The sequence below is a fragment of the Amblyomma maculatum genome, chromosome 10 (assembly GCF_055883805.1).
Source record: "Amblyomma maculatum isolate TAMU_Amacu chromosome 10, ASM5588380v1, whole genome shotgun sequence".
NCBI classification, from domain to species: Eukaryota; Metazoa; Arthropoda; class Arachnida; order Ixodida; family Ixodidae; genus Amblyomma; species Amblyomma maculatum.
Window position 1 is genome coordinate 137,156,472 of NC_139353.1, and position 17,379 is coordinate 137,173,850.

At 46.8% G+C, this 17,379-nt stretch overlaps 1 protein-coding gene across 2 annotated transcripts in view; it reads right to left on the minus strand.

Moving 5' to 3' along the window:
* Positions 1-305: 305 nt before the first annotated feature.
* LOC146177531 (dehydrodolichyl diphosphate synthase complex subunit Dhdds-like) overlaps positions 306-17,379 on the minus strand; it is a 55,041-nt gene continuing 37,967 nt past the window's right edge. For both annotated transcript variants that reach the window (XM_084580507.1, XM_084580506.1), the window contains 3 exons: positions 12,561-12,665; positions 4,571-4,790; positions 306-577 (listed from right to left, as the gene is read on the minus strand). In XM_084580507.1, coding sequence (XP_084436633.1) covers positions 416-577; positions 4,571-4,790; positions 12,561-12,665 — 487 coding nt within the window. In that variant the 3' untranslated portion in view covers positions 306-415. The remainder of the gene's footprint in view (positions 578-4,570; positions 4,791-12,560; positions 12,666-17,379) is intronic.

Below are 17,379 nucleotides of genomic sequence, written 5' to 3' on the forward strand. Positions count from 1 at the left end.
CACTAATCTTCAAAACAGGGTTTCTCAATTAAGTGAGCAGTTTAGAAATTGAAATGCATCTCATGATCATCTAGTAACGCTACTGCTGCGAGCTCTCCCCGTTGCGCCATTAGTCATAGTATTCTATCGGTTCCTTTTAGTCTTACAGAGACACAAGGTTTTTACGTACACATGTATTTGTTGTTTTATGTTTGATTGGAGTGTTGCCGTCCCGTTTCGGGGCTCGAGAACCTGTGAAGCTCGTGGGAGCTTTTTATCTCGATGTTCCCTCTCATTATTGAGTAAATAAACTTCAACATGGGGCAGGCCAAGCTCGGTGGCGATACAATCGCTTGGTGCCAGTGGTCTTTATTAATGATCACTTATTATAACAAAATCGCTTGTTCAACAGCCGTTTAGTGATGAAAGTTGAAGGCTAATGCACGTACAGAGAGCTTGGGCATATGAATCCGTCGGAGAGCTCAGCGATGTACGCCATCCTCCGTGACTCAAGGAGCAGCATAAATGTTCGCTGACGAAGAAAACTCTGCGTAGAGTTCTTGGACTTCACAGCCTTGATGTGTGTGTCCTTTACCGCCTGCCATTTTGTAGGGAAAGCAAAAAAAAAAAAATAACAGCATGCAAAGAGCGATTACTATAGTGGAAATGCTTCAGCTGCAGTGTAACAGACGTTTGACAGCCATGAGCGAGAAAGTTGCTTTCGCCTTTTCCGAAGCTCATAATAGAGAAAAACATGTAGAAAAGCAAACGCGGCCGTGGTTTCGTATCAAATTTCTGACGACCTTTGTGCAAAGTTCGGGATGTATCACGTCATTTCGCGCCCCGTTAGAATCCAGCTACCTTCCTATTAGCTAATAGCTTTTAATAGCTTTTCGAATCGACGACATATATACCACAATTTTGCGCTTTTGTAACTGCAATTATAGGTGTAGACCGAGAAGTGAAACAGATACTACACCTTTCCTGTCCTCAAAAACCTTACCGACGCAACAAAATTAAAGGGAACAATTAAGCTACGCCTATCAGGGCTGGACGCGATATTTAAAGTGGTCATGGCTGCTGAAATTGAGCATAAACTGATTATTGCATTTAATTCCACGCACGTTATATTATAAATCCTGAAAATGTGAGCTCTTTCGGCGTAGTATATAGTTTTAAAATTAATTTTTATTGCGAATATCGAAAGCAGCTTTATTTTCTGGCTAACATTGGTCGACGACGTCACAACGATATACCATCCCCATGTCTTCTGATACATTCGAAATATTGGTTGACTCTTGAATGTACGCCGTGGACGGTTGTCACTGATAGTCTTTTTTCAGTAAAATTATTTTATTCACATATTCTTTTTTCTTTTTTTTTTGACAAGCATTCATTATAATATGCGACCTCAGTGATCCCCGGTCTAGTTTTGAGCTTCGTATAGAAATTGTCGGGGAAGACGAAATTGATAGCCTCATGCTCTTTTATTTAAGTATACAATCAGATACATATTATTCTTGCCGTGTTTGCCAACAAGCGCTCCCGAATATAAAAAGGCACATGCTCGGCGTTTCCTTCCGCCGTGCGCGCGGCGAGGGAGGGAAGGGTTAGCGTTGTGTTGCTGATTGATAAGATATTGCCCGTTGCCCTTTCGGTTCAAAACAAGAGGAAAAAAAAACATAAGTTGACGCGAGATCATACCTTGCGACAATAAAGGAAAAGGAAAACGTTAGACGATTCGGCACCCCTTGACTTGCTTTATATGCTCGTGTTATTCAAACATAATTATTTTTGGCTGGTAAAGCATTTTTCCAAAACTATGTTCAGTCTGACCACGGCCAGCGCATGGCAGCATGCGCCGTCGCTTCACTCCCATCATCGCAAGAACCAACGTGATTCGAATGCGGTTAACTGCATGCACCCAACGAGAGCCTCTCATCCTCCATCGTCTCCGTCTCGTCTCTCCTGCAGCCGCGCGCGCGACCGCGATCGACTTCCTAGCCTCATCTTGCGTTTTTCAAGGGCGTCTTCGGCAAAGGACTCGTGAGTTCTTCAACGTAATCATGCACCATTTAGAATTAAGTGCTTGAACCCTAAAATCCAACAGGAAGCTCCGATTTGCCAATTTCGAATGCGCGGGCCCCTGCCTCAGCGTTTTTGTTTACATAGCTTTTCTAATGATCAACTGGATGTATGGTGCTGTTTGCAAGGCATAAAATGCAAGCTGAGCTAGCAATATTAAAGCTATTCACTTATTTTCGCACCGGTTGCACCTTTATTCGTTCAAAAACTGCAACTGCTCTGCAAGAAGCGCCGTGGATGCTACGTCCCCTGCCTGCTCTGGGTACCTACAAGCGGCGCCGACTGCTACCCGCTGCGCTCGCCAGACAGGGTCTCATCGACGCTTCCCGCTGAATGTGTACGCGCTTTGTGATGTAAGCAGTGATCGATTTGGTGTCACTACTACCAGAGCTACACTCGAAGGTCATATGTGAATGCACACTCCGGAATCGTCGAAACTGTAGACCCGAACCCCACGTACTCACGTTAGGCCTACTCGTCGTGGAATGGGTTGGCAGTTCGGCGCCGACTAACATTTCTAGTCAAGGTCGCTGCCGATGTGTGAAAGGGGAACATATAAAATGTAGCAGCTTGTTTTCCTTTTTCTGACACGATTAAGCTACAGACAAGCACAGCTTTCCATGCAACTCATCAGGTGTCAAGTTCTCACTCTGCCTCCGATTCGACCAAAACAGATCAGGTAACCTTTCGCTGATAAGTTCCGCCGGCGTCGCAAGACCAAGAACCTCACATTATGGTGACAGGTGACCGTTGGTCGTGCTGGCGTAGTCGCCGATCTAATGCGGCAGATCAGTGCGTCGATAAGCTAAGGAACCTAAACATGCAGCCCACTTACTGAACGTGCGCCTTATGCCGAGGAAAACATTCGTTACTCTATATCGCTTTCGTGCACCCCGCCGCGGTGACGCAGTGGTTAGGGAGCTCGACTACTATGCCCAAGGACGCGGGATCGAACCCCGGCCTCGGCGGTCGCTTTTCGATGGAGGCGAAAAGCAAGGCGCCCGTGTGCTGTGCGATGTCAGTGCACGTTAAAGAACCTGCAGGTGGTCGAAAGTTCCGGAGTCCTCCACTACGGCGTCTCTCATAGCCTGAGTTGCTTTGGGACGTTAAAACTCACAAACCAAACCAAAACATATCGCTTTCGTGTGGTAACATCATCAAGCACTTCTGCATGAGAAACGACCACTGTGTCAATCGTCCACAAAAGAGAGACGTGTCCTTTTTGCAGCCTGCACTGCAGACGACGCTGCACCGCGTATTCTCTTCTGACGCCACACAAGCATTTCAATATGACGGTCATTATTGATTTCATCATTTTCATTGATTTAATCATTGATTTGGCCATACTGAATTTAGATTAGACAATAAATTTGTCCAAACTCAGACTGATTGAGTATCCTGAGGGGCTACATTTCGGGTTTGGTTTCGTTTGTACGGTTTAACGTCACAAAGCAGCTGATATTGTGGGAGACGCCGTTGTGAACAGCTGAAAATATCGACCACCAGGGGTTCCTAATACGCACTTCTATCGCACATCCCACAGGCCTCCTGCTTTTCGCCTTCGATCAAAAAGCGGCTGCCGGGGCCTGATCTTGCGCTAAATATTTGGCGTGGTCCACCTAAATTTGCAAGTCACAACTGGGTCGAAATTTGGCTATACACAAATATTGGTGAAATTCGCACGAAACCAAACATGTGTGGTTAATAGAGCCTGAAACTCGGGGTTGGCCCATCCAAGACTCGGCGGCTATCAGAATTCATCCTAGTCGAATTAGGTTAAACATCGATTTTGCTGGAATTCTGACAAGGTCTAATTTCTAGAGTACATAAGGCCATACTTTGTGCGGGACACGTCCAACACTGGACGTCACCATTGAAATGGCCATAATCACATAGGTTCGACGTCCATGTTGGTCAAACTTTTATCATGTCAAATTTTTGGGTCCAGAGGTACAAACTTTGGGTGTGGCCCATTCAAATTTAGAGGTCACCATCATGTTGGCCATACTCAAATTAGACTGCACATTAGATGGGGTATTATCATATTAATCACCCATGCGGTGGATTATTGACAGTTACTTGCGGATACGCTCGCATGACAAACTCTGTCCACACAATCTGCAGACACGCTGTGTCGGCGTGCTCTGGTGACGCGATGTGCTAATGTGAATAAATACTTTCGCATTGAAAGTGAGAATTCACTTCTTCCAGGGTGCGATTTTTTCAAGCAGACTGCGGCGCATCCTGCCTTGTCCGTGTTCGTAATCGCGCTGTGCGAACGAAATCAGTTCTACATGGCCGCGAACCTTACAGGTGCAGGTTGATTATTTTACTTTGTGCAATACATTGTACAGTTTGACAGCTCCTTTAGTTTAGCGATAATAAAAAATACATATCGGGATTTAGTATGCTAATTTCTTACTTTGCTAAGAAAGTATTGATTGTGGCGACATTCTTCAAGTACACCCAGGTTCACGAAACCTCAGTTGGAATGTAGGAAATTTACCGCTATAGAAGGCCAGTGCAGCTGGTACATAAGAACCATCCAGATCCAGTCGAAGAACGCAATGGCTTCCCAAGACTTTGGTTCCATGTGCAGGTAGGCGTAGCTGCACTGTGGCACCACGAAGTCGCTGAATCTGGGTCCCGCACATCGCAGAAGTAAATTCACAGGAGGGCACTCTGCCAAGGATGCACAGTCCTCGATCAACTCCTCTGTGATGTCCCTGCGTTGTACAAACGATTTGTTAGCAGATAGCGTTCTAGTATATGCGCAATCAGGCTTAAAAAAAGAACGATATCTCAGCCGCATTCTTGAAGGGCGTAGCACAAATAAACGCCCTTTTCCAGTCATCTCACATAGTCGTTAGACATGACATCCAATTTGGCCCGAAAAGTCATTCTTCTATCTCAGGACCCCTATAGTGAAGTGCCGACTGAGTCTGGTACCTTGTAATCACTGCCAACTGCTTGAATGGTACGCCCTCAAATGTAGAGAAGGTTTGATTCTTCATAAGGCTGTATTGCTGAGTTTGCAGTTATATCGAGTTCCTTTAGTCTTCAAATTGAGGAGGTCTGTTCATGGTAATTGATTAAGCGGCTAGGAGCGAACATTAAGGGAATCAAAATAGGTGGTGACGAGAGAAACAAGGAAATAGGTTCTTTTAGATGCCAACAGGACAAGTTTATTCCAGCCTTGTTAACATGTGCCAGCAGCAGCGAGGCCAAGTAAACCGGCCTAGCCACACTGCATGTGACTAGTGGCTAGGTCTACAGCCCAATCTTAGAGAATAAAAACCAGCCAAGGGACGAGGACGAAGGAATACGATGTACACACGCTGGCTGGTTTTTATTCTCTAGAGAGAGAGAGAAATAACATTTATTGCACCCGTCAAAAGGCTGGTGAGGAACCGAGGCGAAGCTCTGTCCCAACCATGTCCTCCCCCTCAGCCGTCGACCTGGACCCCTTGGATCTGAGCAGCGGCCAGAGCAAGACGGATGACTTCTCGTTGCCCTTTTTCGTCCTGCTTGAGAAGTAGTGCCTCCCAGGACTCATCTGTTCTGTCAGGTTCTCCAAATCTAGGTCACGTCCATATCATATGGATCATGTCCGCTATGCCATCGCAACGTTTGCACCTGGGGCTAAAATTTCCGGGTGCCACTTGCTGTAAAGCTGGGGGTTCGGGAATACTCCAGTCTGTAGCTTACGCCACATAACCTCCTCGCTTTTGGTGAGTTGCTTACACGCTTTTGGTAGTACTGATCTGCCTAATTTGTAATGATTTAGGATATCTTGGTAGGTGTTAAGGTCATCGTCGAACTGTAGGGGCTCTTCATCGCGCAAGGGGTACGGGGTTGCGCAAAAGTCTTCACTGGGATCCCGGAATGTAGCTAATCCTCGGGCCAGTACGCGCGCTTTCTCGTTCCCCCTCAACCCCTGGTGCGCCGGTGTCCAAATGAGCGCGACCTGCTCTGCCGGTGGTGGACCACTGGCCAACACTCTTACTGCTATGACCGAAATGCGGCCCGCGTCAAAGTTTCTAATCGCTGATTTCGAGTCTGTAACTATAATTTTGAGCTGTTATTGTGTTAGAGCTAGCGCGATGGCCATCTCTTCTGCCTCCGTTGTGGTCGAATTTCGGGTGCTGCAGCAAACTACCGAGCCCCCGTCTTCTCTAGTTGCTACTGAAACACGTCCCCTACCGTTCGCGCATTGTGCGGAATCTGTATATAAGACGTCCTGTCTTCCCTCAAAACGGGCTTGCAGCGCTGTTGCTCTATCACTTCTCGCGCTCTCTTGGTAAACGGGGTGCATGTTTTAGGGGAGCGGAGGTATTTTTAATTTGTCCCTAACTTGTCTAGGTACTCTTTCTGTACGTCTGGAGCATGCTTGCGGCTCATACCCCAGGTTTTCCAAAATGCTTCGACCAGTACGACTGCGCAACAGTCTCTGGTATTGTGAAGTCCTTGCAGCTTCAATGAGCTCTTCGAGGGTATTGGAAACCCCTAGTCTCATAATCTTGTTTGTCGATGTATTGGGTGGCAAACCTAGTGCCGTTTTTATCCCTTTACGAATGAGAACGTCAAGTTTCTCCTTTTCTGCCTTGTGAAGCCGTAAATACGGCGCCACGTAGACTATCCTACTGATTATAAAAGATTGGACTAGCCTAAGGAGGTTAGCTTCTTTCATGCCCGCATGTTTGTTTGCGATCCGCTTCAGGAGTCTACAGGTTTGACTGGTGCTAGCGTCTAGCCTCTGTATCGTTTCCGAGTTCCTGCCGTTGGCCAGAATTCGTGATTCCAGAACTCTAATGCTTGCCACCGTTGGTATAACGTTACCGTTGACTCTGAGTGTTATTTCCGGGTTATCCTGCTTTATACGCCGACGATGGGGCGATCGCATTGACGTGAGAATGAGCGCTTCCGATTTCTCGGCCGAACATCTGAGCCCGATAGGTTCTAAGTATCTTTCTATAACTTCGATTGCCCGCTGGAGTGTCTGTTCAATTTCACCGTCAATGCCCCTGCACATCCACCGAGTCAGGTCATCTGCATATAATGTATGGTGCAGCCCTTGAATTTCCTCTAGTTTTGCGGGGAGACCAATCATGGCGATATTAAACAGCGTCGGGGACAACACCGATCGTGGCTTTGTTTCCCAGTCGAATACCTTCCACTGTGTGTCCCCCCATACTGATAGTTGCCGTTCTATCGCTGAGGAAGTCGCGTATGTAGTTGCACGTGCGAACTCCAACATCTAATGCACTGAGATTCTGCAGAATAGCCGAGTGTTTCACGTGTCCCCCCATACTGATAGTTGCCGTTCTATCGCTGAGGAAGTCGCGTATGTAGTTGCACGTGCGAACTCCAACATCTAATGCACTGAGATTCTGCAGAATAGCCGAGTGCTTCACGTTGTCAAAAGCTTTTGACACGTCTAGACCAACGACCACCCTGGTGTCTACTGTTGAATTGTAAATGATCTGATCTTTTAGCTGCAGCATGACATCGCATGCGGCCAAATGTGGTCTAAATCCTATCATGGTGTTCGGATAGATATCGTTGTCCTCCAAAACCCGGCTCAGCCGGGCCTGAACAACATGCTCCATTAGTTTCCCCACGCATGACGTGAGCGAGATCGGACGCAAGTGTTCGAAACCCGGCCGCTTCCCCGGCTTCGGGAGGAATACGAGGTTTGCAGCCTTCCATGTCGCCGGCAGCCGACCGGCCTCCCAACACTCCTGCATGAATGCTGCCAGGTGTCGGATCGACGTGTCGTCCAAGTTTCTTAGCATTCGATTGTTGACTCTGTCCGGACCTGCAGCAGTCTTTGTTCTCAGTCTATTTCTGCCCGGACTTCGGCAACCGTTATCGGGCTATCTAGCTCCGGGTTTTCCTGGCCCTTGTAATCAGGCATTTGTTGGCCTATACCCTCTGCACAGTTCAAATACCGGTCTCGCACTTGGGCTATGAGAGTAGCCGCGGTCCCGTCAAAGGTATGTATTAGCCTGTGAATTTGCTGCCTGGCATCCAGTTTAGATTTGTCGGGATCTAGAAGATGCCGAAGTAAGTGCCACGTACTTGCCTTCCCGATATTCCTGTCCAGTTTTTCACAAATGCTGCCCCAGTTTTGCCTCGTTAAAACAAGCGCATATTCTTCAATTTCTTTGTTAAGCAGCTGCCAATTCTCTGCGCAAGTTCCTATTCCCTCTTTTCTGTTTGAGTCTCGTTTCTAGATCCTTCTTCTTACGCCAGAGACTGACCATGTGACGGTCTACTCCTTCAATGTCTTCGTCAACCTCCACCTCCTCCGTTGCTTCGTTGACCGACTGAATGACCTTTTTATTCCAATCGTCAATGTTACTTATGCCTTCCTCGTCACCTGTGTGGCCATTTCGGAAAGCCTCCCAGTTCACCAACGTTGCCTTTTTGGTGCGGACGACCGGTGGGCCGTTATCTACTACGATTTCTATAATTTTATGGTCGCTGCCTAAATTTTCACCTGTGTTGCACCACGTGGCGTAAATGCAGCCTCCGGTTAGAGTTAAGTCCGGAGATGTGTCTATCAAAACGCTGTTACCCTGGCGGGTTGGTTTCAGGGGATCCGTCAGAAGCAATAAGCCATTCTGCTGAATGCTGTTCCATAGTTCGCGTCCTTTTACCTGCGTGTATCTATACCCCCATGCTGTGTGATGCGCGTTAAAGTCCCCTACTATCAGCAGGGGTCCTCAGACTGTGTACCAACTGACCCAGATTTCAACCCTCCTACAGCACAAGTAGAGACAGAAAAGCAGGCACGTACTCATGAACTGATAGGCCATACGGATAGGAAACGTGCGTGATATGCACAGTTGTACGTAAATGATTACTTGTAATAATTAATTTGTAAATAATTAGATTGTGTTATATTCAATTTAATTGATTGCGTTTTTCAAACAGTAACAGTTCGGGTTATTCAATTACATTTTTTCTCTATTTGATTACAGGAAATCAATTACTTTTTATAAACAAAAACAACAGGGCCTGATCGTCTGTGGCAGTTATGGCTTCAAACAGTGTGGCCGCATGACGACGCGTCTGGCTGCCTGACCATGCACGCCATCCATGCATGTTTCCCGCCGTAATGCTACATTGCCGTAATATCATCTAAACACTAGCAACCTGTAATATGTGCCTTATTACAAATATCTATGTATATCTATTTCTTCGAATTTTTCCTAGAAGATGCACGTTAACCATGTAACCAACGACGCTAATCGCATGTTAGGATACATACTCCGCAATTTTCAGCTTTGTTCTAGTCGTAAAAAATTACTGCTTTACAAATATTTAGTTCCTACTACACTGGAACATGCTGCATCAATCTAGGACCCCAGTCAACAGACGCTCATCCATCAACTTGAATCTGTACAGAACCGGGCAGCTCGATTCATTCTCTTTAATTATCATCGTAACACCAGCATCACTGCCATGAAAGCAAGCTTCTCATTATCAATGCTATCACAGCGTCGAAATATATTCCGTCTTTGCTTGTTTCATAAGATATGTCATGACAACCCCATTGTTAAGAATAAATTGATAACCCAGTATTGTTACCTTTCAGCTCGCATCGACCATCGTCATAGGGTTCGTTTTCCTTCATGCCACACCAATCATTTCTACAATTCATTCATCCCCAGCAAATTAGCAAGTTGGAATGAATTTCCCCCATATTGTCGAAATATCCAATAATTTTAATTTCGAAGCTGCTATAATATAGCCTGCTAGTGCCATAAACGTAAGATAGTGTTGCATTGTCATCGTTTTTTTTTTTACCCCATTTTATTCTCACTGCAGTCTTTCAAAATGGATGTTCTTATTCTTTCTGCAGGCGCATAATACTGCGTCGAGTGTATTTTTTTGTCGTTTGTTTCCTTGTTTGCAATAGGTCTGCTTACGCTTTGCATACTTGTCTGGTTGTCTATTTTATCTTACTTTATGCCATTATATTATGAAGTTCCTTTCTATTATACATGGGACCTTTTTGCTTTTTCCCCGTGAACCGCACTTATATTTGCTATGTATGTTTATTTTACTGCTGTATTTAATTTTGACTTTCATGTTTGTATCCCACTCCACTTTGAAATGCTTTCGGGCCTTGAGGGTAATGAAATAAATAAATAAATAAATAAATAAATAAATAAATAAATAAATAAATAAATAAATAAATAAATAAAAACTTTTGCAGCCCATCTTAATGTGACATCATACCACACGTTGCATTTTACTTTCTTATTTTGCTCCCCCTTTTACGGGCATGATTTCGCAAGCGTAGCCAAATAAGGCTTTGGCCTTAAAAATGGCGACCATAGAAAGACTGCAGTGCAGTCTGCACCAACGGTTTACGCTGTTTTAGCTTAAGTAATTTGTGATTAAGGCTGTTTCTCTGCTACCTTAGTCCTTTCAGTCATTGCAAAACTCTAATTATTCGTCGGAATCCGGCTCCATACCGTGGTCACCGCATCCGTTCTTCAGCTCGTCGCGCTGTTCAGAACCATGGCGTCAATCACTGTCAGCTGATCATGCAGCTCGCCATCCTTTGCTCGACTTTGTATTTCTAGTCTCATTCACGGACTCAATTCGATCTAGCTAGAGCTCACGAGAAGTTGGACACACGTTCTTACCTCTGGACATGTGCCTTTGAACGACCTCAATCCTCTTTTGCACGGTGTACGAATTCATACTGTATGCAAAACCGCAACTCTCCTGGACACTGTCGAGCAGTAGAATGGTAGACGATGGGGAGAGTGAGCAAAGAAAAACCCATTCACATTGGCTTGGATACACCCGTACACTGAGATTACGCTTATGAAAAAAAAAAAGCTTTTTTTTTTTTTTCAGGACCGGCCGTGGGAAACGGGAGGGCGCTCGCTTGGTACGTAGTGCACGGATATAGGATGTTCGCAAAAAAAGGAGGGCAGTGCTAATACGAGAAGGGGTGATTGAATTTTACAACAGTTTCATTCACTTTTTCATTCCGCGACTCCGCATGTGACACAAAACCTGTACGGCTAATCAGCATTTTCTCGATATTCTGCCCGCAGCACCGGGTTCTCTCTTGAACAGGAGTCTTCATGTTGTTGCCTAAAGGTAAACAACTGAAAACATTAGCGTGCATGGATGGTACAGAAGCTGCCTTACTGCAAAGCTATGACAGGTGCAGAGGCTGCTTTGCACACTCACCGGGTGCGACGGCGGTGTACACAAAACTATGCTCTCGTCCAGTGTGCTGCCGAGCGAGGAATCTTTACGTGACATAATGAGACCGAGGTGTGGTGCGCGACAATAAGCTTGAAGCACTGAAAGTGACTCCAGCGAAAATGCCTGAAGCGCTGACCTTCAACTTAAAAGGATTGCAATGGATAGAGAACGCTGTGCAGCACCAGCCGGAGGTAGCCGCCACCTCACAGCCTAAAGCTCTTAGGCGTTGTTTATCCAGCTAATGTCTGGTGTAACCAAATCTTCTCACTAAAATGTACTAGCAGTGCTAAACAAAGGAAGTTCGTTATACCCAGAGCGAAAGAAACCATCAAGCAACGAAGGAAGCAAAATATATTGCCGTTCGCGTATTCACACACACACACACACACACACACACACACACACACACACACACACACACACACACACACACACACACACACACACACACACACACACACACACACACACACACACACACACACACACACACACACACACACACACACACACACACACACACACACACACACACACACACACACACACACACACACACACACACACACACACACACACACACACACACACACACACACACACACACACACACACACACACACACACACACACACACACACACACACACACACACACACACACACACACACACACACACACACACACACACACACACACACACACACACACACACACACACACACACACACACACACACACACACACACAACAAACAAATTAAGAGCGAAACATAAAACTATCTTTTTAAAGTGGTCCAGTCATTTAAAGCTTAATGTCTTTTGCTGGTTAAATAAGGCGTGAAGCACTGCACGCCCGACGGGCCAGTTGTGACGTAACCTCAGAAATTAAAGTTGCTACAAAGATGGTATGACGCTTACACAACAGCTTAGACCCGATATCGGCCAAAGTAAAGCTAAGTTAGACATCGATGTCGGCAGGGGGGCGAAAAAACGGAACTCCTCCCTAGCAGAACTACCCTGCCTCCTCCTCTCGTACTCTATTTTCCCCCACTGACATCCTTGACAAAACATTTTATCGAATGTTTATTCGGCCCCACTGGCAAGGTAGGCGGGGGTGCTCCATATTCTCACCTGCTGTGATGCAACGAGGTTTCCCCTCCTCGGCCCCTCAGTAAAAAATTCTGTCGACGACCACAATGTTAAGATGATGAAACGCATCACACGACGCCACAAACATTCGAAAAACAAACTTACTCCCGATGAATAATACCGGCTTGGAAGGCCTTCGCCATGTCAAGTACCAGCTGCACCATTTGACTCTTGGTACCGTCGATGCTGAACGTTATCGCCTTGCTCCTCCTAAATTAAAAGAAGACAATATACTTAAAACTCTTGTTACGACGCAAAGTTGCCCGCATATGCCTGCTATTTGATAGTCTACCGCACATTGTTGTGAACTTAGCCCGTTGTACGTCAAAAAAAAAAGCATTGTTTCAACCTTTACACTGGAATGAACGTAAGAATTCTTCGACGCATAAGTTTCCGAGACTTCATTTTAAGCAAATAGAAAAAACGCGGAGGCTAAACCCTGTTTGAACCTGGTTATATTGAGCGAAGCCGCCCGCCACGATGGCTGAGCAGTTGAACTGGAGTAGCCAGTTTCGAACCCGATCGGCTCGAATCCGATCCAGTCCAACATTTGTTATAATGTGCAAGCATTACGTGCAGACTAGCTAAATGCCTACCAAAACTGCTCTTTCATAGTTTACTCTAACGAGGGCTTGAAAGTTGTTCGCCGACACTCGGCGAAGAAGGGAGCTGAAGCTCTGAGACTGAAGATTCCGCTGAAAAAATATCTGCACCCCCTCCCCCTTCAGAGGCTTAAGGATAAAAAGACAAGATGAAGCCTCGTCAGTTTAAGGCGACGCGGGGCCTCTAGAAGTTTGAGCGCGGAGAATCAAAAAGCTCACGTCCAATTGAGCGAACTCTTACAAGCTGAAACCGCGCAGTAGCCACGGTCTTTTGACACCACAAGAAACAGTGATTGTTCATCATCACAGGAACCACGCGTAAAATCGTTTCGTGATTGTATATGTCGATGATACCATGTTCTTGCATAGTTGCCTTTTTGGCGCAACACACGGAATAATAGAGAACGTAGATTGCAAATTTGTGTTCTGTGTTGTTTCAAGAATTTCGCTGTATTCAAAAACCAAATAATGGAAGATCCATTGTCATGGCTGAGAGCGCCTGCTCTTCTCCCTTTACGTATTACAACATGTAAAATGACTCTTTCGGTTAATCATTCTCATTCAACATCTGCCTCAATAATTGTTTTAGCTCAAAAGCTATAAAGTCCCGCTAGAAAATCAAGCGTCCAAATCAACGAGAAATCGTGACTGGCAGGCGGTAGTTGGCTAATGGAGTGACATCAGTTGGGCAGCGGATTGTGTACCACCTCGAAATTACAGGAAATAAGGGGAAGCCTCGGTACGCAAGCCAAAGTTTCGACAAAAGTACTTGTCTGCATTAGGGCGAAGACAAGCGGCAGAAACGTGCTCCTGTAGGAACGTTGCCGTCGCACTGAAACTCCCCCTCAGTAGTTGTTCGTTTTTCTTTCGTACTGTGCAGCCACGGCCCCCTCGTTTTACTCTGGTCACGAAACCACATGAGATGGCAGGATAGGTAGAATCTGTCAGCTTGGGAAGCTGGTCTGAGATTGAATTATTTCAACCTGGATACCTTGGGTCGCTAGTCAGGTATGTAGGCACATCAATAATGATGGGCCAAAGGAAGACTTGATATCAATGCAGCCTGGTGTTTAAAATAATGCGGAGATGGAACGAATGCATGTTAGTCAATGCGTGTGAGATAATACAGGCTCGGACTTAGTGCTTTGGGACTCCGCATGCCATAGTGGAAAAATTCAAACAAAATTATTGAGGCTCTTAAGACCCCTATAAAGGCAAGGAGAAAGTCCTTGAGGTTAGGTTTGCTGTTTATCTGACAGAACCTTGCCGATTACAGAGGGCCGGATTCGCTGGATTCGAGGTGAGTAGCGATACTCGGCGGCGATGAGGCGGTCGTTAGGCCTCGTGGTCTTCATAGCTGGCGTACGCCACATTTCCTCCTGGAGAAGAGGAAGAAGCCGTCGTCGTCGCGCCTTCTACGTTGACATGGAGACGACAGGAAAGTTAGACAAGGAGAATCATGATATGATCCTCACGTGCCTGGCATGGTGCGAGGGCCTCTGTTCGATCTCAGCCGCTGTCATCGCACTTCGATGAACGCCAAATGCAAGGCGGCCACGTTTGGTGCGATCATTGCTCTTAACAGAATACCCGGCGGACGCCGTGGCGTTGCGGAGATGCAACAGTTTCTTCGAATATAGATCAAACTATGCTGAATGCCGTAGTGAATTGGAGAGCTATCAGCAGTCGAACCGTCGAATGCTGTAACCACTGAGGAAACGCGGTGTGACGTGTGTGCGTAAGTAAGCGGTGCATGTTTCCACAAGCGTCTTGCGGTCAGAGAGGCACGTTGACATTGGGCTGCGTAATTCAGTGGGAAAGGTTTGCTGACTGGGAACAGATAGGCTAAGAATGAATAACACTTGCAACTCACTTACCCTCGACACTAGTATTAGAAGAGGCCGCTGACTGAACTTGCCGGTGGGCCTCAATTTGTGTGACCAAGCAGCCCTTTCATCTTGTGAAGAGGCCTCAACACAGTGTCAGCAAAGTCTCTAAAAGGACGCAGAAGCAAGCTAGCTTACTACCGTGCTTGCGCGCCGTTTTGGCTGCGGATGTTAGAGAAGATTGTCCCGAAATTTGTTAACAGCCCGACGCATAGTGTATCCGAAGACAACAAAGCATGAAAAAATATAAAAGCAAAACAATGTACTCGTCAATATATTCATACGCAGCGGGCGGGTGCATATGTATATTGTCACTTAGTGGTGACGAGGTCGACGACACAAATGAAGGGGGTCGATGATTGCACTAAAGAAACTCTTTATTTAGGCTGACTTGCGCCCGCAAAAGAACTAAGCAACTCGGCGACGGCGATAGAAACAAGCGTGCTCGTCGATCGTCGAACAAAGAATGCTCGTCACACTCTTGAACGCTCAATTTAAAGGCTGCACAGAACAATCTAGATAACGTCGCAAACAGCTACCAGCCCGGGCTGGAACATTGTGGAAAGACACCCGAGTGGCCGGAACCTTCAGGACAGATCTCGGTGCATCTTGAGCTACAATAAAACTGATAAAGGCGTGACTCTCGACATCGAGCATTAACAAACAAAGATTACGGAACTGATACGCGGTCCAGAATCAGAGTGATAAGCCTGTATGCCGGCGGCTGTTAAAAAACAACAAATACACTTTTGAAGGTTTCGCGGCATTACTCCCCCCTTTAAAAAACATCGCCTCGATGTTCCAAAACAAAGCAACTTAAACATAAACATTGCGAAGTTTAAACACCACAGATTCTTTAACGCGCGTAATAAGGCTTCAGTCGTACAACATGTACAATTTCTGGGCGTGCGCGTCGCCGTTGTGATGCTGACGTTCTGTCGGAATGACTTCATAGTCCAGTGGTCCGACGCGGCGAATGATTTTGTACTGCCCAAAGTATCGACGCAACAACTTTTCACTAAGTCCGCGACGGCGAATTGGTGTCCAAACCCACACTTGGTCTCCTGGATTGTACTCTGCGTGGCGCCGGCGTAAGTTGTATCGTCGGCTGTCGGTGCGCTGTTGGTCTTTAATACGCAGCCTTGCGAGTCGTCGGGCTTCTTCTGCACGCTGCAGGTAGGCGGCGACGTCGAGGTTGTCCTCGTTGGTTACGTGCGGCAGCATTGCGTCGAGCGTTGTCGTAGGCTCCCTACCGTACACAAGCTTGAACGGGGTCGCTTTGGTCGTCTCCTGGACTGCCGTGTTATACGCGAAGATCACGTACGGCAAGATGGCGTCCCAGGTCTTGTGTTCAGCGTCGACGTACATAGCGATCATGTCCGCGATCGTTTTGTTCAGGCGCTCCGTAAGGCCATTGGTCTGGGGATGGTACGCAGTTCGTCGATGGCTTGTGTGACTGTATTCCACAATGGGTTGCGTCAACTCTGCCGTAAACGCCGTTCCCCTGTCCGTGATGAGCACTTCTGGGGCGCCGTGTAGCAAGAGAATTTGTTCGACAAAAAATTTGGCGACTTCTACCGCGGTACCATTTGGTAGTGCTCTTGCTTCGGCGTAACGCGTAAGGTAGTCAGTGGCCACGATGATCCACTTGTTACCCATAGACGAAGATGGAAAGGGGCCGAGGAGATCCATCCCAATTTGTTGAAAGGGCAGGATTGGGGGCGGAATCGGGTTTAGTAGTCCTGCTGGTCTGATCGGCGGCGTCCTGCGTCGTTGGCACTCACGACACGTCTTCACGTAGTGGGAAACTTCGACAGGCAGTCGCGGCCAGTAATACTTCTCCTGGATTGGACGCAACGTGCGCGCAAATCCGAGGTGGCCTGCTGTGGGCTCATCGTGCAACGCTTGCAGAATTTCTTGCCGAAGGGTTTTAGGCACTACGAGAAGCTGCGCGGTCTTGTTGGGTGCGAAGTTCTTCACGAGGAGGCCATTGCTTAACGTGAAGGATGATAAATGTCGCCTGGACACACCAGGAGAGGAAGCGGTCTTTCCTTCCAAGTAATCGGCTAGTGCTTTCAGCTCAGGGTCTGATCGCTGTTGTTCTGCGAAACTGCTGGCGCTTACCGGTCCCAAAAAGGCGTTGTCGTCATCGTCCTTCGGGGGAGTGTCGACGGGAGCGCGGTATAAGCAGTCTGCGTCGGAATGCTTCCGGCCCGACTTATAGACTACAGTCATGTCAAATTCTGGAAGTCGTAGGCTCCATCTGGCAAGGCGGCCGGAAGGATCTTTCAAGTTAGCCAGCCAGCAGAGCGCGTGATGGTCGCTTACCACCTTGAATGGTCGGCCGTATAGGTATGGACGAAACTTAGAAGTGGCCCAGATGATTGCAAGGCACTCCTTCTCGGTCGTCGAGTAATTGACTTCGGCTTTTGTGAG